Source organism: Equus caballus, chromosome 19, assembly GCF_041296265.1.
Source record: "Equus caballus isolate H_3958 breed thoroughbred chromosome 19, TB-T2T, whole genome shotgun sequence".
In the NCBI taxonomy this organism is placed as follows: domain Eukaryota; kingdom Metazoa; phylum Chordata; class Mammalia; order Perissodactyla; family Equidae; genus Equus; species Equus caballus.
The window spans coordinates 64,954,126-64,975,540 of record NC_091702.1 but is presented as its reverse complement, the minus strand read 5'-3'; the positions used below and the strand labels follow the sequence as shown (position 1 = coordinate 64,975,540).

Genomic DNA, 21,415 nt, shown 5'->3' with positions numbered 1-21,415 from the left:
AAAAAAAAATAGAGAGCAGTTAGTGGTTGACTATAACAATTAATGGAAGAAAATAAGGTCTAGAAGTCAGTAGCATATGAGTTGGCTTAGAGTAGGCACGGCTTTGATTGTTCATCAAACATTTTTGAGCCCAGGCTCTTTGCTTGGTGAGAAAGGAGGTCCTGGCTGGTGAGAAGAGATCGAGAGTGAAAGTGTGAGAAGAGTGCTGTGGCAAAGGATGTGCAGGTCTGTGGGGCTAGAGAGGGTGTGGTCTTGATCAGCCTGAAAGTTCAAGGTCCAGGGCAGACTCACCCCCCAAGGCCTGGCCCTTCCAGCTTTAACTTCTCCTGCGAGTCTCTGGTCACAGCCTCGGATTTCTCTGGACCGCCTTGATTTCCGATATGCTGTGCAGTCATCAGAAAAACCTGTGACAGAAAAACCAGGGCTCTTCCATTTCTTTTTATGCTTCCCAACTTTTTTTTTTTTTTTTTTGCTTGAGGAAGATTGTTGTTGAGCTGACCTGTCCCGATTTTCCTCTGTTTTATATGTAGGACACCACCACTGGCTTGATGAGCAGTGTGTAGGTCTGTGCCTGGGATCCGAACCCGTGAACCCTGGGCCACTGAAGCAAAATGCATGAACTTAACCACTATGCTACTGGGCTGGCCCCCGCTTCTTAACTTTTTAAGTGGAAAGTGTCGAGAAGATACAAAAATAGAGAGAATAGTATAATGTACCCATTACCCAGTTTCAACAGTTACTAACTCATGGCCAATTTTGTTTTATCTGTTTTCTCATCCACTTCTCCCCTCCCTCATATAAATTTTCTATTAGTCAGAATTCTCCAGAGAAACAGAACCAAAAGGATGTGTATGTGTGTGTATAAATATATAGGGTGGCGGGGGGGGGGGGGGGGGAGAGAGAGATTTATTTCAAGGAACTGACTCACCATTATGGGGGCTGGCAATTCTGAAATCTGTAGGACAGGCCAGCAGGCTGGAACCGAGGGAAGAGTTGATGTTGCAATTTCTATTGGGAAGACAATCTGAGGCAGAAGTACTTCTTCCTCGGGGCGCCTCACTCTTTTCTCTTAAGGCCTTCAACTGATTAGATGAGCCTCCTCCCCCCAGTTTGAATGGTAATCTGCTTTATTCAATTGCTGGTTTTCCTGGGGCCATCAAGTGGCCCCACATTCAGGATGATTTGTCTTTTTCAGGAGTGACCTCCCACTGAGGGCATTGGGAGTCCAGGTTCACAGTGTTTTGGGGCTCCCTGCCCTCCTCGCCATCATCTGAACCTGCAGCTTCCTCCCTGTGTGTCTCTCACTGGTGCCTTGTGAGGGCTGGAAAATGGCCATGCCTACGGGTTACCCAAACAAGGAAGGATAAAAAGCAAAACAAAAACTATCTAAAGCAGTCTCTTTTCACGTTAATGTGCCGACGAGTTAACTGGGGGTCTTGTGAAAATGCAGATTCTCACTCCCTAGGCCAGGGGCGGCACCTGGGAAGCTGCATTTCTTCCTTCTTTTTTTTCTTTTTTAACATAGTTTCTTTGGAAACTGGCTGTGGTTTTTGTCTTTTCAACGATTGGCACCTGAGCTAACATCTGTTGCCAATCTTTATTTTTCTTCTCCCCAAAGCCCTCCAGTACACAGTTGTATATTCTAGTTGTGAGCGCCTCTGGTTGTGCTGTGTGGGATGCCCTCAGCATGGCCTGATAAGTGGTGCCTTGTCCACGCCCAGGATCCAAACCGGTGAAACCCTGGGCCACCGAAGCGGACTGTGAGAACTTAACCACTCGGCCACAGAACCGGCCCAGGAAGCTGCATTTCTGATCTTCCCAGGATATGCTGCCAGTACACCATACACCATAACTTCTGTCTTTATGCCACAATCAATTTACTTGATTTTTCCTTGGATTTGGCCTATAAAAGTCTCAGTCCAGTGTCTATAGAGAGCCAGCATTTGATAAATGTCCATGGTCCTTGTTAGGGTTGTTACAACTAGCTGTCAAGACATGGAGATGGTGGAAAGGAGAAGAGGGGTTTAGAGATGGACAGTTTAGAGTCAGGACCCCACTTATGCCGTTTATAAGCTATTTGACTTGGGCAGGTTAGTTAACCTTCCAAGTTTCTGTCCTGTCAAATGTAAAATAGTCAGGAAAACATTACCCGTGGAATTAAGAATACTATATAGCTCCGAGAGGGGTGTGTGCTCAACAGATGTCATTTTTCTTCCTTTCTTCCTTTTGGACATAGACTTGGGGTTGAATCTTGGGTCTGTCATGACACTATTGCTATAATCCTTATGAGATGCACTTCTTTATCATTATCTTTAAAGTGGGGTTAGTAACTACAAGCATTAAATTAATTGGTGCATGTAAAGTGTGTTGGCACATCATAGGAGCCAGTCACTCATGGTCGGCCCCACTCGCCCTTCCCTTCCTTCACCTAGTGTTGCCTTGGCCAGGCTGACTAAGCTTATACACCAGACATAATAAGAGAAGGGCCCCGTGGTTTCAACTCCGGCTAACTAGAATCATCTGGAGAGCTTACCAAAGGGGAAGAAGAAAGATTCCCAGACCTCACCCCCAGAGATTCTGATTTTATTGGTCTGGGTGGGGATGGGGACCAGACATCGTAAATATTTTTTGTGCCTCCCCAGATATTTTGCAGGGGCAGCCAGACAGAAGCACTGCTCTAGTAGACACTAAGCTGTGATCACTATCGATGGCCCCCGGCATCCCTCTCACTGCAGAGCCCTCCGCACCTTTTCCACCCCCAGCTCCAGCCTTTCTGGTTGTTTCTTCTTGTCCACTCATCCCACGTTTGTGCACTTGAGCACGAGGAGACCCACAGCTCTGCTCCGAATGCTGCCCTTCCCTCGGCACATTGGGGTGGGCCCTTCTGGAGCCCACCACAGCCAGCCAGGGCAGGGAGAGTGTGCCTGCAGTGCCTCCCTGGCCCGCCCTCCACACTCTCAACTCCAAAATCATGGAGGGCTCCCTCCTGAGGAGGAACAAGACTCCCCTCTGGAGAGCTTTGTGGCATTTAAAGCAAAAACAACCTATAACATTATGCAGTGCCTACTAGGTGGCAAGAATTTTCCTTGTATCGTGTCAGTTTATCCTCAGCTTTTAAAGTTGGTTCTGTTGATAGCATCATTCTTGTGTTATAGAAGAAGAAACTGAGGCACAGTTAAATCATGTGCCTCAGGTCAAGCACATGGTGGTGGAGCTGACCTCTGTATGTAAGTAGTGTAGGGGAGAAGAATTTACCACCTCAAGATGTGTCTCTTTGGCATGAAGATTATTTTGACCTGGTTACTTTTAAAAACGGTAGACAGAGGAGAAGCTCTGAAAAATACGAGTTACCCTTTGTAAGAGACATTTACATTAGTGAGGGAAATTGCCATCTGTAAAGATGCCTCCCTCTCTGCACTAGGAAGAGGGGGATGACCTTATCTCTAGAAACTCATCAGTGTGGAAGGCAAGGACTCAAATCTGCGTAATAACCTTACTCTTGTTACTGTGCTTTTCTGGTCATCTCCCATAACTGACTCCCCCACCCCCAACATCCTCCTTTGTCTTTAGCTGAAGATGGTATTTAAGGTGGTGACCTCAGCCATTCTGGCAAGTTGCTTGGTTTTCCTGGGTTTTCCCCATGTACACATGTTGTAAAGCTTTGTTGATTTTCTGTTCAATCTGTCTCATGTCAATTTAATTCTTAGGCCAGCCAGAAGGACCTAGAGGGTAGAGGAATTGTCTTCCTCCCCCTTAGTAGTCTGATTCCAGAATTGGGGTTCTTGATCCCTGTGGGGAATTAAAAATGCTGATGCCTGCGGTTACCCAGACTAATGGAAGCTGGGAATGGGGTCCAGGCATTGGCTGTTCTTTATGAGCTCTTCAAGGGGGTCTGTGGTACAGCCAAGGTTGAGAAGCAGACAACCCGAGACCCCTGACTCTCCCTCAATGACTCAGAACCTTCTATTCCTGTTATTTTCTTCCCCCTCTGTCTGTCGGTGATTTAAAAAATTTTTGTTTTTATGATTGTCAGAAGTCCTCTTTCTGCCTGACATTCTTAAGGGGGTGTGGGAGCTGAACAACAGCTCCCCCAAAGATGTCCGTGTCCTGATGTCTGGAAGTTGAGAATATGTTATCTTACAGGTGTAGGGAAGGCAAAACTTGACTTCCACCCATCTTAGGTTTTCAACTGGGACTCTTTAACAAGAAGACAGATTAACAAGAGAAAAACTGTTTTGTTTTGTTTTTTTAACATGTGCAATGCACATCATTCTGGAGAAACCTCAACAAAAAGTGACTAGAAGCAGTGGCTTAGAATTCTGGTTTATATACCATCTTCAATAAAAAACAATGCGTTTGTAGAGAAATGACAGGACCAAGGAAAAAAGTTTAAGCTTCTCAGGGCGGCCACCTGTGGGAATATAAAAATGTAAGGAAACTGGGGTAAGGTTTGTTTGCAGGTTCCTCTGCGGCCATCTCTGGGCTGATAAGATTCCGTCTCCAGTTACAGGAGAATTTATATCCTGCCTTTAGACAGAACAATGGAGGAGAGAGAGAGCTTTTTCTGCATTTGCTACTTCTTAATTGCTTTCAGTTTAAAATAATTTTTTTGTCCAACGGGCGTATTTTGGGGTGACATATTCAAAGGGATTTTGAAGATTTGATTAAGTTGAGGATCTCGAGGTGGGGAGATAACTCTGGATTATCTGGGTCAGCCCAATAAATCACAAGGGTTCTTATAAGAGGGAGGCAGCAGGATCAGAGTCAGGACACATGGCCACAGAAGAAGGCAGGTCAGCATCAGAGGGGGAGTTTGAAGATGCCACGTTGCTGCCTTGAAGATGGAAGGAAGAGCCAAGGAATATAGGTGGCCTCTAGAAGCTGCAAGAGACAAGCAAAGGGACTGTTGCCCACAGCCTCTAGAGGGAGTGTGGCCCTGCAGACACCTTGATTTCGCTCCAGTGAGACCCATTTCAGACCTCTGACCTCCGGAGCTGTAAGACATTAAATTTCTGTTTTAACTTGTGGTAATTTGTCTGAGCAGCAACAGGAAACTAGAGCAAGGTATCCGGTGTTCCAGACAGACCATGTCCACCCATACCGCAGAAGTTTGGTCTCCTTGTCTGCGTTCTACCACCCACCAGCTATGGCGTTTCAGGCACGTCACCAAGCTCCGTAAGCTCAGCTGCCTCTTCTGTGACATGGAACCAGTAAAACCGGCTGCATCTGAGGCCAGGAGCGGCCAACGGCCTCCTCTGCCTCACAGGGGTGCTCCCTGCCTGAGCCTTGACCCTTGGCTGGCTCGGCCAGCCCTGCCTTCCGGGGCTCCACTGTCCGCCCCCAAGCTGAGCCTGAGCTCTCACGTCGCCCCGGGCTCTCGATCAACAGCTGACATTATCTTGTCTCCTTCTTTACTTGTCGTAGGCACTTGCCAAAATCAGGAGTCGTTATTTCCTAGATTGGGTCTATCAAAGAAAGAAAATTAATTGAAATATACACTGAGACAGAAACTTTCTGACAAGAGACGGGGAGAGCAAGGGGTCGCTCTGCTGCCTCATCCTCCTCTACTCGGCCAGCATTGCACACTCTTCACAGAGCAGCACACTGCTTTCAGCCTCTCCGTACCTGACTTCTTTCTTTTCTCATAAACTGGATTTGAACATGTCTTCCCCTCCCTTGCCACCATGTCTCCTGTGCGGCGGACACAGAGCATTATGCCCACATCAGCCACATTTTTCAAAATGGGGTGATCTTCTAGATAGACCTTTATATGATTGCCAAGTATAATTGGCAGCAAACAATGCTACATCCTTGACCTCATCTATGTTATATTTAATGCCTGGGTCTTCTTTGTCCTTAGGAGTAATATTAAACAGCAAACTTGACAGATTTTTATGTGAAAGGTCATGGGAATTTTGCAAACATTATTTTTCCAAATGATGTTTTGTTTGTCCCCTTAGTTGCAATAATGTGTGCTTTATCCTTCTGAAAGAGCTGCACATAATCTTGGTTGGACTTTGATACAATAGTTAGCCAAATATGTTACATTTCTCTTTTTCCCAGGATAAAAGAAAAAAAGAATCTTTTGATGTTAAAGGGGTTAGACCGAGGGTCTTCTAACCCAGTCCTCCTTAACTGGGGAGAGGGGTGTGATTTTGCCCATTTGGGGATAGTTATCAATATCTGTACATACTTTTGATGTCACAACTGTGAGAAAAGTGTTGCCATTATCTAGCAGGTAGAGACCAGAGATGTTTCACATCTTGCAAAGCACAGGACAGCCCACACAAAAAAGAATTATGGAGCCTGAAATGTCAAAAGTGCCACTGTTGGGAAACCATCCTAGACCAGTGTTTGTCAAACTTTAAAGAGCTTATGAATCACCTGGGCAGCTGCTGAAATGAGGCTTCAGACTAGACCTCACATCCCCAGTGGATAGAACTATGCCTGGCACACTATAGCTGTGTAATAAATATTGGTGGAAAGCATGGATGGACAGATGGAGGAAGGAGGGAATGAAGGCGTGAGCAGGCAGCCGAGAGCACTAGTTATCATTCCTATACGGATCTCTGAGCAACCCTGGCAGCACTTAGTCTGAAGAAAACTGAATTTCCTCTTAACAAAGCCAGAAATTTGCCAAAAGCCTTTCCTAGGGTATGGCAGACTTTCTCAGGTTAAAAATGACCTCCTTTCTCTGATGTCTCACACTGACCCTTCTGCCACAGGGTGGGGGTTCATTGGCTAGTTATTCCAGGTGTTTCCAGGGCTGGATGTGTGTTAGATGGATACAGTGGAAAAAAAACTGGAGGCCCAAACCCTGGCGCTACACCTGAGCGTGCCCCAAGGGAAAAGGGTCCGGATCAAATCACGTTTATGTGTGTGTTGGTGGCAGAGGGGAAGGAGGAAGTGGAGAAGCAGAATAGGTTTTGGGAGGAAAATCAGGCTGGAATGAATTTTGTGGAGTAGCCTGGTGGGGAAAAGACGCCTGGCCATGAGCAGCGTGAAGCTGAGCCGGGGGCAGAACTGGATGCTTGTGTAGTTTGTTAGCCTGTGAACTTCAGGCTTTATTAGCCTTAGCTGGGAAATCATCTCCTTTTTACTTATTCTTGGCTCTCTGGGCTCCTGTTGGTGACCTTCTGTCTGTCACCTCTTCTCACACAGAAATCCAAACCCAGCCGAGATTTGGAATCTGACCCAGAAGTGCCTTTTCTTCCCAAGATGGTTCTCATGCTTTTGGAGGCAGTTTGCTTAGAATCCAGACACATCTCTGCTGCCCTCTGAGAATTGGCTGTGGTGGGCAAAAGGGAAAAAAGGAAGGGAAGAGCAGGATGCAGGAGGTGGGTAAAGGGGGGCAGGCAGCCATGGCCATGAGAACTGGCTGCAGGGTGTTCTCTGTAGGTAAGCCAAGCAGTCATCCAGATGTCCCTGTCAGTAGACTGACAGCAGAAGCACCCTGTTGGAAGGGGTGATGCAAAAGAATATGTCAGCACCATCGATTCGCGTGTAGTCCCTGCCTTTGGGCTATACTTTACTCACTAAGCAAGTCTGGGCCACTGGGTGTCTGTTCCCCTGCCCTGAACCAGAGTGACGTGGGGCTATCTCTTCCGGGCAGGGAGAGGGTAGTGGAATACTGAGTTTGGGAGTCGTGTCTTTGTGGAAGCAGCTCAAGGCTGATGAGTGTTCTGCATCTTTCCTGGGACGTCCAGGGCTTTCAAGTCGGCTATCAGGCAGGGTTAACAGAAAGTGAGATTTGTATGTCACTAGACTGGATTACTGAAGGAGTTGGACGAATCCCCTTTTGTGGACATCTTTAAATAGAAACTAGATTCTCATATTGTGGTATGGTTTAAGGGTTCTGATGCACATTTCAGTTATATCTCTTCTTTGCTCAAATATTCAGTTTCTTATTGTCCATAGAATAAAGTTTAAACTTCTTAACCTGGCATTTAAGGTCCTTTGTTATCTGGCTCTAAACCACATTCCCTGTCTTTGTTTTTTGTTTGTTAAGAGAAAATAAAACAAAACAAAACCAAAAAAACCCCTGAAGAGCAGCAAACTAGGAATAGAGGGGAACTTCCTCAATTTGATGCAGAATATCTAAAGCTTACAGCTAACATACTTAATGGTGAGAAACTAGGATGCTTTTTCCCTAAGACTGGGAACAAGGCAAGGATGGTGGGCTGTGGGGTATGTGCCCTTTCAACGCTTCTAGCTACTGCCAAATCAGTGGGCAAAGTGGCAACACCAGCTGACGCTTCTAGCAGGGCGTGAGGGTTGCTGCTTCCCCATACTCTCACCAACACTTGATAAGATAGGTCTTTTCAATCTTGCCAGTCTAATAGGTGAAAAATACTGCTTTCAATTTAGCTTTTCTTGGTTTCTAGTGAAATTGAGCATCTTTTCATGTGACTATTGGATATTAAGTTTTGGTCTGTTGTTGAATTGTCTGCTCTTATTCTTTGTCCATAGTGCAGTGGCGAGCAGTTTCTCTTTTTTTTAACTGATTCCTAATTAAAAACCACATTCCAGCTACTCAGCCTTTGTCAGTTACATTTATTGCAAATATGTTCTCTATGTGTCTTTTATCTTTATTGTGGTACTGTTGTGGGAGAGGGGCTAGAGGCCCGGGGTTGCGTATGTCCCAGTTCCCTTACTTATCACCTCCATGACCTTGGCCATTTTAGCTCATCTCTAACTGTGTCTCACTTTCTTCATCTGTAAAATCAGAGTGAGAATAGTATCTCCTTCAGAGGTTTCTTGTGAAGATTAAAGGAGTTAACAAGCAAAGCACTTACTTGAATGGAGATTGGTCAATCAATAAGTGTTAGCTATTATTTTGACGTATAGAAGTTCTAAGATTTTTCTGTTATACAAAATAGATTTATATATATTTTGCTTTTGGGTCCGGTCCTGTGGCCGAGTGGTTAGGTTCACAGGCTCTGCTTTGGTGGCCCAGGGTTTCGCTGGTTCGGATCCTGGGCGCAGACATGGCGCCGCTCATCAAACCATGTTGAGGTGGCGTCCCACATAGCACAGCCAGAGGCACTCACAACTAGAATATACAACTATGTACTGGGGGACTTTGAGAAGAAGAAAAATAAATAAAACAGAAGATTGGCAACAGATGTCACCTCAGGTGCCAATCTTAAAAAATATATGTATATATACGTATATACATATATATTTTCCTTCTATACATGATAGAATTCCATTTCCATATCACATAAAATAGTTATAAGAATAGGGTGTTCAGGGGTAGAATGGTGGACCTGCAAAGTTGTCAGGAATAAGCCTCTTTCAGGTTCACTGCTCCTTCCCTTCAATATGGGCCTTATCCTCATAACCTAAGATAGTTGCCAAAGCTCCAACCATCACAATCCTGTTCCAGGCTGTGGGAAAAAAGGAAGGGCAAAAGGAGTGTCTGCTCCACATTTTCAGTCAGCTTTATTGAAGTATAATTTACAGGCAGAAAAAATCACCCCTAAATTTTAAGTATTTGATGAACTTTGACAAACCTATACAGTTGTGTAATTATGATTATAATTTAGACATAAAATATTTCCATTACCTTGAAAATTTGCCTCATGCTTCTCGCAATCTCTTTTCCCTTTCCCCCAGACCACCACTGATCTGCTCTCTTATCACTACAGTTTTGTCTTTTCTAGAATTTCTTATAAATGGGACTATGCAGAATGTACTCTTTTGTGTCTTGTTGCTTTCTCTTAGCATAATGCTTTTGAGATTAATCCAGATTTTTGTATCAGTAGTTGTTCCTTTTTACTTAAAGGAGATGTATCAGTTTGTTCGTGCATTCACTAGTTAATGGGCATTTGGGTTGTTTCCAGATTTTGGTTACTATAAATAAGCTACTAGGGGCATCAATGTACAAATCTTTGCGTGGACATGATTTTAATTTCTCTTGGGTAAATACCTAGGAGTGGGATTGCTGAGTCTATGGTAAGAGCATGTTTAACCTTACGAGAATGACAGACTGCTTGCAGGGGGTTGTACCATTTCGTGTTCCCACCTGCAGGTCTAAGAGGTCCAGGTGGTCCACATCCTTGCCAATACTTGGTATTGTCAGTCTTTTTAAGTTTAGCCATTCTAGTGGACGCATATTGGTATTTGTTACTTTTTTATTTTGCTGAGGAAGATTAGCCCAGAGCTAACATCCATGCCAATCTTCCTCTACTCTGGATGTGGATCAGCATGGCTGATGAGTGGAGTAGGTCCGAAGTGGAGTGTGGGGAACTTCAACCACTCAACTATGGGGCCAGTCCCCTTGGTATTTGTTATGTTAATTAGCATTTCCCAAATGACGAGTGATGTTGAGCCTCTTCTCCTGTGCTACTTTGCCATTCATATATAAAAGTTTTAATTGGAGATTATCTAGGCAGGCCTGGTCTAATCATTTGAGTACTTAAAATTGGAGAACACTTGCCAACTGAGTTATAGCAGCAATAGGAATTGGATATCCTTGCTCACCTTGGAGTCCCCTATAACTTGAAGCAGATCCTTAGCTGTCTGTGAATACTCAGTCATTATCCATTGACTTGAGTTGTGAAGAAGCATGATGCTTGGGACTGTAGAATGACTTCTTTAGGTTCTTACCACATCACTGACACTCGTCTCTTGCCTCTAGACCTTTGCCAGATGAAGTCACTGCAGACCGCTCAACCTAGTTTTCCTTTTTGCTGGCAGCCCTGTGCACTCTGACTTGGACCACAATAGTGGTAAATAAATATTCAGGCTACGTGCAAAGCCTCACCTCTTTCACATGTGCTGACTGCTCAATGGTAAGAAGTCCCAGAAGGAGAAGCCCTTTTCCTACAGCATTTAACTCACTCAAAGGTGGTTGACAAAGACTGTGTGACAGGGCCTTTCGCAAAGCCTGTCTACTCTTTCCTTTATCTAGGGGAACAGTATGGGGTTTGGAGTCAGTCATACAAGCGCCTTAGAATCCTGGCTCTGGTCTTGACCAACTCTGTGACTTAGAGTGGGTCAGTCAACCTCTTGGAGTTTCAGCTTCCTCATACCTACGCTGGAAATAGTGATACTTTCATGAGCTGGCTCAAAGAGAAGAAAGCAGATGCCTGAGAAGTTACTGGCACGTAGTGATGCTCCATGAGTGCTAGCTTCCTTCCCACCTTAGGTGCACCACAACTAACAGAAACAGTCCAGGTTTCTGTTTACTTTGAAGAGTTGGTTACAGGCAGGTGATGCAACATGACATTTGTGCTTGCTTTCTATTTGTTAGTTTGATCTTTTAACACCTAAGTCTTTGGATTTCTTCACCCTGTCTCATATTTTCAAGTTTGGAGTTCTGTTTTTCATTCTGGGTGCTTGATTAAGAATAGCCCACAGGACGTGGATGGTTCTAGCTATTTAAAGATTGAGAGGGGTATGGGAACAAGAGGCAGGGGTGTGGAAGAGATGAAAACAAAATCGTATCTTAATAATAGATGTTACAACACAATAAAACAAATAGAATGGCATCACCCTAGGATGGTTATTATCTTCTAACAGAGCCATGTTATCTTTCTGGCCTGGGAACAGGTGTTGAGCCCCTCACCTCTGCCCAACCTGAAGCCTGGTATGAACACGCAGGTCAGGGTTTATGAACTGACGGGAAACAAATGGCCTCTGCAGTACGTGATGGGGAAGTCACATTTAAATCTCAGTGTCTTGGTGCCACTCTGCTTGTTCCCACAGAATCTAAGCCTTTGGTTCTCAAAACTCAAGAATACATACACATCAACTAGCGAGTGCTTGTTAAAAACGCAGACTACTGGGCCTCCCCCAGATGATCTGCTCAGTAGAGCTGAAGTGGGGCCCAGGAATCTGCACTGTTGCTGGTACCGATTACCCCCCAGGTCAGTGTTTTAGGGAGGAGCTCATTATTCATTGGTTACTGAGTGCTAACCAGGTACCCTGCGTTGGAGGGGCGACAGCCATTGCTCACCATGGGTTTAACATTGAGAGGGGAAACAGACTTGTGTACAGACAGGATGACAGCTGCTGGCTCTCCAGGTTAGAGTTGGCCTGTTGCTTCTTCCTTGTTCCCATTTCACTCTATGCAAGCCTCACATTGCTTTAGAATCCTTTGTGTACTGGTCTCTATCAGACTGTGTATTTCTTGAGGGCAAATGAGCGTCATTGTTGACCTACAGAAATTTCATTCCATCATCTTTTCTTATTCCTATAACTGTTTTTGGCGGTGACTCTAACTCTGGCTCCTGTGACATCTCTTGCTTGAGGCACTGTATGTTAGAACATGGTTTGTGGGGCTGGCCTAGTGGCATAGTGGTTAAGTGTGTATGCTCCACTTGGGTGGCCCAAGGTTCACAGATTCAGATACCAGGCACAAACCTACACACCGCTCATCAAGCCATACTGTGCTGGCGGTGTCCCACATACAAAATAGAGGAAGATTGGCATAGATGTTAGCTCAGGGACAATCTTCCTCGAGAAAAAGAGAAAGATTGGCAACAGGTGTTAGCTCCAGGCCAATCTTCCTCACCAAAAAATTTAAAAAAAATGAACATGGTTTGTCTTCATGGGACTTCTCGAACATGCTCTGTTATGTTGCTACCACCATAACCATTCCCTTGGTCTGCCGTCCATCTTGATGGCCTGGAAGAGAGACAGCAAAGCTCACATGTGCTCAATCTCTATCGGCTTTGGTTCTCATAGGAAATGGCATGTGACTCAGGCTAGTGGCCATGTGGGTGGGGTGGCAAGACGAGTTCTCATAGAGAACTCCTCTTAGGCACAACGTTTGGACAAGAAGCTAGGATGTTCAAAAGGGTGTGGTCCCTAGATTTATATTTATGCAAGCACTGTGACATATTCTGAAGGCTTATCTACTCGACATCAAGCTGGAAAGAGATGAGCACATTGGTTTACTTTCCAAGGAGGAGGAGCAGGCAATTTTAGATGACCCAGGCAGCATTTGCTTTTCCTTCTTAAGACTGAAACCATTGTCAACTCTTAGGAGAAGAGACTTGAGCTGGACTTATCGGTGAGGAAAGTGTGAAGGTAAGGATAATTTAGCCAAAAAAGCTTGAAACAGTTGAAATTTGGGAGAGAAAGTGCTGGTAGAGAATGATGGAGAATCAAAATATTTAAAGCTTTTTTATTTGCTTGTACACACATTGCTTTGAGAGTTAAGGCAAATAGTAAAGTGAAGCTCAAGAAATAGTTCACATTGGTTTAGTGTATTGAAATTTAAAAATGTGTCTTGAAATGTGAGTCACTAATTAAGATTTAGAAATACTTTATTTTGGTAGTGGCTCGAGATGAAGTTTTAGTTTGAGTCGTTCCCCATGGACTTCCTTTTATACTGAAGTTAGCTATTTGGTTGAGTTTCCATCAAGACAACTGTAGAATCTCTCTGGGCTGTTTTGAGTTCTCTCCTCTTTCTGTGCACAGGTCTGGTCTGCGATTTATGTGGCCGTAACACCGGGAATTAACACCTAACACCTGGTTTAGATCTCGAGATTTGCCTAATATTATCTCTAAGTGCTAAAGTTTAAAAATATTCCCCTTTTGGGTGGTGAGTAAGTGTGTGTGTATGTTGGGGGCAGTCAGAAAGAAGGAGCCAAGTGGGATGTAAGGAGGCGTTTCTTGTCTTTAACCCAGAGGATGATGTTGGGTGTCATCAGGAGCAGAGGGTCCTTTTGATGGGGAAGGAGTAGGAACGTTTAGGATGGACTGCAGCTGGAAGCCAGTGGTTGAAGCTTGCACCGTCTTAGGCCTGGGCAAGCCTCTTTCCCCATGAGATTATAGGTGGTGAGATCAGGCGGGGAGGAGGTTGAGGAAAGACCTTCTTGCTTCCCCTCCTGTGGATTTCCCCTGGGTTTCTGTGTGTCTGGCACATATGTTCTGCTTTGTGGGTGGGGAAAGCCTTATGTTTTCCTTCCAAGGGGAATGTGTCTGCTCTTTGGATTGAGATCTAATCAATCTCTGGAGACTTGGCTATTACCGGCAGTAAGTTGCACCTGCAGGCAATAACAAGGAAGGAAACAAAAGATAAATTTACGGGTAATGGTATTTTCGGACATGACAGCGAAGTGATGTTTGAGGATTTGGGCAATTTTTTCTCTCCACAGTGAAAGTGAAGCAAATGCCATTTTTGTTGCCAGGAGCAACTGGGTCTGTTGGTCCCCTAGCCAGGCAAATACATAGCAACGTGCTTTGATGTTGTTTTGTTTGGGTCTTTCAAACAGGGAACAACTGGAACCTCTAGATTGTTTCAGATTAAAAGGCTACAGATACAGCAGTTCAATAACTAAAGTGGGAACAAGGACTCGTTTTTTTCCTCCACTCTAATCAGCTGATAGTTCTCTTCGAAAACCTTCAACTACTCCCCATTGCCTCCCCATCACATCCCAATGGCTGTGTGGAGATAGAGTGGTCTGCGCAGCCCTGACGCAGCAGGCCCCTGTTAGCTGGTCACGGAGGTGGGTCAGGAAGATTGTTTGGCCAGGAGCTACACATTTAGGAAAGGCTTTGAATTTAAATTTTTATGTCATCTCCAACATAAGCAATATATTTTGTATGTGTGTTGAAAGTATTTCTTAGGTAAATATAAATGTTTAAAAGCAACCACAGTTTTTGTAACTCTGTTTTGGTATCTTTCTTCCTTTTAAATATACCAAGAAGCTCAAAAAAATGGAGGATGCACCAGGCCCCTAATCTCTGAAAGGCCCCAATTGCCTGCTACACAGGCTCTCACTATACACTGATGGACCAGGGTCTAATGAAGAGTATAGACCTTCAATAACTAGCCACACAAAGAATTCATTAAAGTGAGAAGAGGGTACCTGGAGAAGGTATAAGCAGGGCCCTCTCCTGTCTGGGCCGTCAAGGAAGATTTCCCCAAGCAGATAGGGGAAGCCAGCCAAATTTGGGGCAGGAGAGGGTTTATGTAAGACAGCAGAAGCAGTAGGTTTCAATAAGCAACTAATTTTCAGGGAAATATGTGGACTCTAGGATGATTTGCATACTTTGAATTTGGGCAAGTGGATGAATGGTGGTGATAATCAAAATAGGTGACTAGGGGAAAAGTGATTTTCTGGCAGGGGATTTGTGGATAAGATAATTAGCTGAATCTTCGGATTGTTTGAGTTTGAGTGCCCTTGGAGATATCAGACTGGAGATGTTTTATAAATATATGATCTTATGTTATAAGAAGAGTTTAGTTACTCTTGTTAACTTAGAACTTCACAGTATATAAGCTGCTATCTAGGTCCAATGGGGAATAGAAAGAAGAATAAATTCATGGTCCCTGGTTTCAAGGAGCTTGTTCTCCACTTGCAGTCAAGAAGTTAAATAGGGACCGGCTCCGTGGCCGAGTGGTTAAGTTCGTGCGCTCCGCTGCGGCGGCCCAGGGTTCGGATCCTGGGCGCAGACATGGCACTGCTCGTCAGGCCACGTTGAGGCGGCGTCCCACATCCCACAACTAGGACCTGCAACTAAGATATACAACTGTGTACAGGGGGGGTTTGGGGGGATAAAGCAGAATAAAAAAAAAGATTGGCAACAGTTGTTAGCTCAGGTGCCAATCTTTAAAAAAAAAAAGAAGTTAAATAACCACAGAAGATTCCAGTAACCCTCTAAGACAACAGCAGGAGAAATGTTATAGGCAGTGCATGAATGGTTGCCCAGAGAACGGCGTGACTGCTTCTTGCTTTTCTGCATTTAGCATCCAAGGGGGATTGCTTGTCTGGTTTTACTTTTGTTTTCCTTTGTTAGTTCGAGGTGGGTTGAGGATAACGTGAGCTTGTTTAATAGTACTGTGGGTTATTCGCTTTGGGGTAACTCATTTTAATTTTACGAGGTAGAAGATTTGTGGCTGTCCGATTTTACAGAAGAGGAAACTAAGGCACCAAGAGGTTCAATAACTTGTCCAAAGTCATGAGCTGGTTGATGGTAAAGCTGGAGTTCAGATCCAGTAAGTCTGAATCCAAAGCCCCTTCTCCTCAGTTTTTTACAGTCCTATTCTTTTCACTAACTATATCTCCTATCATTTAAGGTATCTGAAAACTTTATTTTTAGTGGCTGCAAAATGTATTTAATTAATCTCCTAATTGTAGGCACGTATACTGTTTTTGATTTGGTGGCATATTTCTAGTTATATCTTTAGGATAAATTCCATGAAGTGAATTTCCTGTTCCAGGAAGTTAAAACCTTTAAGGTTCCTTAAAACATATCCCTTCCATTCCCTTCCAGAAAAGGTCAAACAATTTACAGTCTTGATGTATTTTCAATCCCATGTGAAGTGTTTTTCAATCTCATACGGTTGCCAAGAGAGACAGGAGAACTGAGTGCAAAGGTGGTGGTTCAGATAACGAATAACAGAATGTTAGAGCGAGGACGGGCTCCGGGCATCAATCTAGACCAGCTCCTTCATTGGTTAATTAAGAACGAAGGCTCAGAGAGGCTAAGGGACACGCCACCACCCATTCTGCTAACTGGAGTCAGAGTAAGGGCAAGAACCTGCCCTCAGCGCTATGTGATAGATTGAGTGAGAGCCTCCCAGGAGCTCTGGATGATTCAGGGGTGTGCTGAGATGTCTGTCTCGGGTCTCAACGGGAGATTTAAGAGAATTTTAGTGTTTGAACCAGCTTCGCAGTTCCCCCTCGAAACTTCACATTTGTGTCAGAGGGATGTGGAAGTAACCCAGAGGGGGTCTGCCCTGAACGGAGAGGCCCAGTACCCAGCCAAGGAGATAAAGAACTCTGCTGGGTTGTGGGGGGGGGGGGGGGGGACCCTGAAACCACTTTTCCTGAGTTCTCCTGACTACTGTCAGATCCATCAGGATGATTCTGAGCTCTCTCTTTGTTACTTTGTTGATGGTACAAAGGGCCGCTCACATAACTTAAAACACACATAATTCAAGACTAATTTTTCATAGCACTGACCGAAAACGGAGGTTATTTCTGTTTATAATTGTTCCATCCTGTAGCTTTGTGTACACAGAATTTGCAATTTGATTTGGCTTAGTATCCATCTGGATAGGCTGGGGTAAAGCGTTTCTGTTCAATGTTTCCGTCACTTAGCACAATTAAGAGCTGTCTCTTGCAAACTGTGAAGCAGACTGGTTGGCAGGCCTCCAGGTTGCAGATGTGCCACCCCAAGGCTGCAAGGGCAGGGCAGAGAGAGCTAAAGGAGTCACGTAGGCTCCTCACTGCCTCAGCTGGGAAGGAACACATGCCACAGCCCGCTGGCCAGAACTAGATACACGATTCTGATCCAACTGGAGGAGAGGCTGGGAAACGTGTGTGGAGGAGTACACAGATATTTGGTGAGCACTAATGGTCTCCTCCGCATACTTGATGCTCGATACTTTGAAATTACCTATTAAAAAAATTTATAGGGGCTGGCCCCGTGGCCGAGTGGTTAAGTTCGCGCGCTCCGCTGCAGGCGGCCCAGTGTTTCGTTGGTTCGAATCCTGGGCGCGGACATGGCACTGCTCATCAGACCACGCTGAGGCAGCGTCCCACATGCCACAACTAGAAGAACCCACAACGAAGAATATACAACTATGTACTGGGGGGCTTTGGGGAGAAAAAGGAAAAAATAAAATCTTAAAAAAAAAAGCATTTAAAAAAAAAATTTATAGGCAATTTCATATCATTTCAAGTTTTAAATCTGCAGGTGAAGCTTTCGCATTACTTTCCTTCATGTATGCTTAAAGCGTGACTGTATGGCAGAGCCTGTGCTGTCGTTTTAAGAAATCCTTTAGAGCTTCCTGTTAAAAACAACAAAACTTTTGCTTCATACTTGTGAGATTTGGGGAAGTCATTTAACTTCTCTAAACCTGTGTCCCAATTGAAAATGCAATAATAATCCCTTGTGCATGGGTATACTGTAAAATTAGATTGGAGATTGCTTGTAAAATGCTTGACACAGTGCCGAGGACAAGGTAGGTGTTCAACGAATGTGAATTTTTCTTATTGTTGGTGTTGTTGATGTCGCAGTGGATCCACTGCTGTTGACACTAATAGCGGACTCTCAGAATCCGTGCTACATCCATAATCATCAGAAGAGAGTGTCCTTTATGGGAACCAGCGATGTTTTGGCTGAGTTCTGGAAATGAAATATCTCAACTTCTATATGTTCTTACCTTGGTAGACATGGGGAGTTTCAGAGGTCATGCCCTCCCTGGAAGCTTCATCTTTTTCACGGGTGCTTGGTGGACTGCAAAGTGCATTCTCAAGTATGCCTGCAAAAAGCACAAGCGGACTTCCTACCTTGGTTGCAAAGCGTTATTCCAGCGAATAGAAATTTTGGAGGGAATCGTACTGATCTGCATGGCTTTAACTGGTGAGTGGACAATTTCTGTGTTCTGCTTTCTCCTTTTGGGCATTTTCAATATCAAACCAAGAAATTGCTAAAATAAATTTTCTATTCAAAAATATCTCTGAACACATGTTCTAATTATAATTTCTATCTAATATTTGTCAGAAGGTAATATTTCGTGTTTATACAAAGGCCTATTTCTTAATGAGTTTTCCGTAGCAGTTTACTTTCCTGTCTACTTAAGGTGAAATTTCCTTCATAGAATTAGTTGGAGGCTCTGAAATAATTTTATATTAATTATCCTGATGCCTGAAAGAGTAAACTCTATGGAAACCATTTTTCAAAATGATACCAAAATAATTGAGTGACTATGGGAAAGCTTCAGTATAAGTCATTGCTGATAGGCTGCAGAGAGGGGTCAGGCTGAAGAAGACCTTGCCTCCTGCAATTGTCCTTTTTGTGTGATTCCTAAATTGGAGAAAGAACTTAGGCTACACAACTTCTAAGGCCTTTCCATTGACTCTAAGATTCTGTGAAAATGTTCTGTGTTTTTAGAGTTCCATTTCAGCGTCTCCTTTATGAAAGGCAACACTTCCTAATTTCTCTTTGGATTTCTTCATTCTTGATTCATGGCAATTGGTCTTTGCTCTGGCCATCAAATTACAGAGTAACCATTTCCATAGAGAAGAATTTCCTTGCCAAATTCTATCAATTAACAAATAAGGCAACATCATTAAGAAAATTTAACTGTTTAACTGACTAGACCATATTCCGTGTCAGTCTCTGCTTTCTCAGTTCTCCTTAATTGGGGAAAAGCTGAACTCTAGCCTTTTAATCCTGAACCAAGTACAATTCCCTCCTTTGTGGCAGCTATCCAAAAATGCAGCACGTGAGGAGGAAGTAATCAGCCTATATAATGTAAGAAGAAAGTACTGATCACACAAATCCAAACCCCAAATCATTCAGGATTTATCTAGTCATTAGATTAAAATAGTAACTAAGGTCATCAGTGGAACTGATCATAGAACTAAGAACTAACGTCATCAGCTTTGAAGATCCGAAATAGCTTTGTGACTTAATTGGTTAATCTTTGATGAAAAGTGATTATCCAAACCAGTGTTTGAACATCTAAAACAAGCCTACAGCACCAGTGCTCAGCTATTAGGGAACAGCCCAGAAAGAGGAATCAGTGTCATCAAAGGACACCAGATGGGACTGAGCAGCAGGCTAATCCTCCTGCAAACTCCTGCTCTAAATTGGAGAGAATCTTGGAGAGGGTCGCTAAAACTGTGATGTATTCCTCTGCAGGCATGACTGGGGAACAGTTCGTTCCTGCAGGACCCCACCTGGTCCTATATGACCATAAAGAGGGCCAGTGGGTCCGACTCCTGAGCTGGCATCATTTCACCATGTATTTCTTCTTTGGCCTGCTGGGTGTGATGAACATCTTATGTTTCACCATCAGTTCACTTCCTACGTCCTTAACCAAGTTAATGTTGTCAAATGCGTTTTTTGTGGAGGGTAAGTATAAGTAAGGATATTCTTGTCCTTTTCACTATTATTGGACATTTGTCTCACCCTTTGCAATGATATTCCATTAGTGTCCTGGTGCAGCCTTGATCCACAGGACCATCAATTTGGGCCATGGTGAGCTATTTGGATGTCCTCGTCAGGACGCCAAAGATTTTCGCTCCCTATTGACTCATTAAGTACAACTGCACAAGCACAATCATTCATTGTGCTTCATCCACATTTCACATCTGTCTTAAAGAACCAGCTACAATGGTTATTCATCTCTGGGATATTCTGGAGATTATCCTCATTTCCATTTTTAACAAGTGAAACAGCTCAGCGTGGTGAAGCAGGAATATCCTGAAATGAGGTAACTGCTCACCGCAGAGCAGTTTCCACCACCTACTAACTGGCCTTTCTCATACCAATGCAGTGAAACTCCAGCATCACATGATAGGTAGGGTCCAAGAAATTCAGTCACATAAAAATATGAGGTCCTGATTTTGAGAGGTTAATGAAAAACATTTTTTGTTGGGTTGTTCTCCCCGTTGCTGTAGATGGAAACACCGGAAATAAGTGCTTAGTGATCTGTTTTCATTTATTGCACTTGTAAGGAATAAGTGGATTATGGAACTAAAAAAGCCCTAAATTATCAGGAGGCAGTCATTTCTTAACTGTCCCCCTTGCCTGCCACATCTGAAGATAAGGACGTTTGCCAGCCCCTCTCCGAGAACGAGGGCTACAAAGCATGGGCACCAATGACCAGCAGCGTGGCTCTCATTATCTCTGGGTTTAGGTTTTTGAGCGAACATCTTTTTCTCCTCATCTAAATGGAAAGGATCAAGATGAAGCTAGAATCTGTCCGAGGGCCTCAAAAGTGTAGTTAGTTACTACTTCTTGAGAGCTTCCTGAGCATCTTGGCATACCCATCAAAGTCCATTCTTAGGATTTGTGTGTATATTTGCTTCTTCACTGGACTGAATTCCCTGAGGCCAGACTTTGTCTCATTCTTCTGTGCACTTGTCCTGCTCCCCTGCCCCTGTCCTGCTTCTTATTCATCCTGCTGCACAGAAGATTCTTCAAAATTTATTAGTGGAAGATGTTGTGATATGTTAGAGTACAGAATAAAGGTCAGGGAAGGGAAAAGAAGTGTTAGATTTCAAAGATTCCATTCTAAAGAGGTAGTGATGACTCCAAAAATGGGAGAGGGTTCCATTATCGTGGGAAGCAGTAGGCACCTACTATTTTGGACAAGTGTGTGTAAGATTCTGTGGAGAGAAAGAGAAGGAGAGAGAGAGAGAAAAAAAAAAAAAAAACCAGTGAGTATCCCTTGGTTTCATTGAAAAGCGCAAACTATGTTTTGTCCCTCTATCAGCCTTTATCTTCTACAACCACACGCATGGCCGGGAAATGCTGGACATCTTCTTGCACCAGCTGCTGGTCTTGGTCACTTTTTTGGCAGGCCTGGTTGCCTTCGTGGAGCTCTTCACACGGACCAATGTAATTGTGGAGCTTCTGCGGACAAGCCTTGTCCTGCTTCAGGGGAGCTGGTTATGGCAGGTGAGTTGGGGCCTCCAGTTCAAGTGCTCCGTGTCTC

The 21,415-nt window shown here is 44.0% G+C and overlaps 1 protein-coding gene across 24 annotated transcripts in view; it reads left to right on the top strand.

The window, feature by feature from the left end:
- The window catches only part of TMEM45A (transmembrane protein 45A), a 77,475-nt gene that overhangs the window by 41,975 nt on the left and 14,085 nt on the right, over nucleotides 1-21,415 (top strand). For 9 of the 24 annotated variants that reach the window (XR_011428886.1, XR_011428888.1, XR_011428889.1 and 6 more), the window contains exons 2-4: nucleotides 18,139-18,330; nucleotides 19,615-19,827; nucleotides 21,194-21,378. Coding sequence is in view for 15 of the 24 variants with exons in the window: in XM_023623911.2 (XP_023479679.1) it covers nucleotides 18,141-18,330; nucleotides 19,615-19,827; nucleotides 21,194-21,378 (588 nt within the window). In the remaining 9 variants the exon portion in view is untranslated. Of the gene's footprint in view, nucleotides 1-10,642; nucleotides 10,797-12,743; nucleotides 13,039-17,063; nucleotides 17,309-17,798; nucleotides 17,930-18,138; nucleotides 18,331-19,614; nucleotides 19,828-21,193; nucleotides 21,379-21,415 lie in introns of those variants that run through there. The other 15 variants (XR_011428893.1, XM_070242910.1, XM_070242914.1 and 12 more) reach the window with 11 other exon arrangements.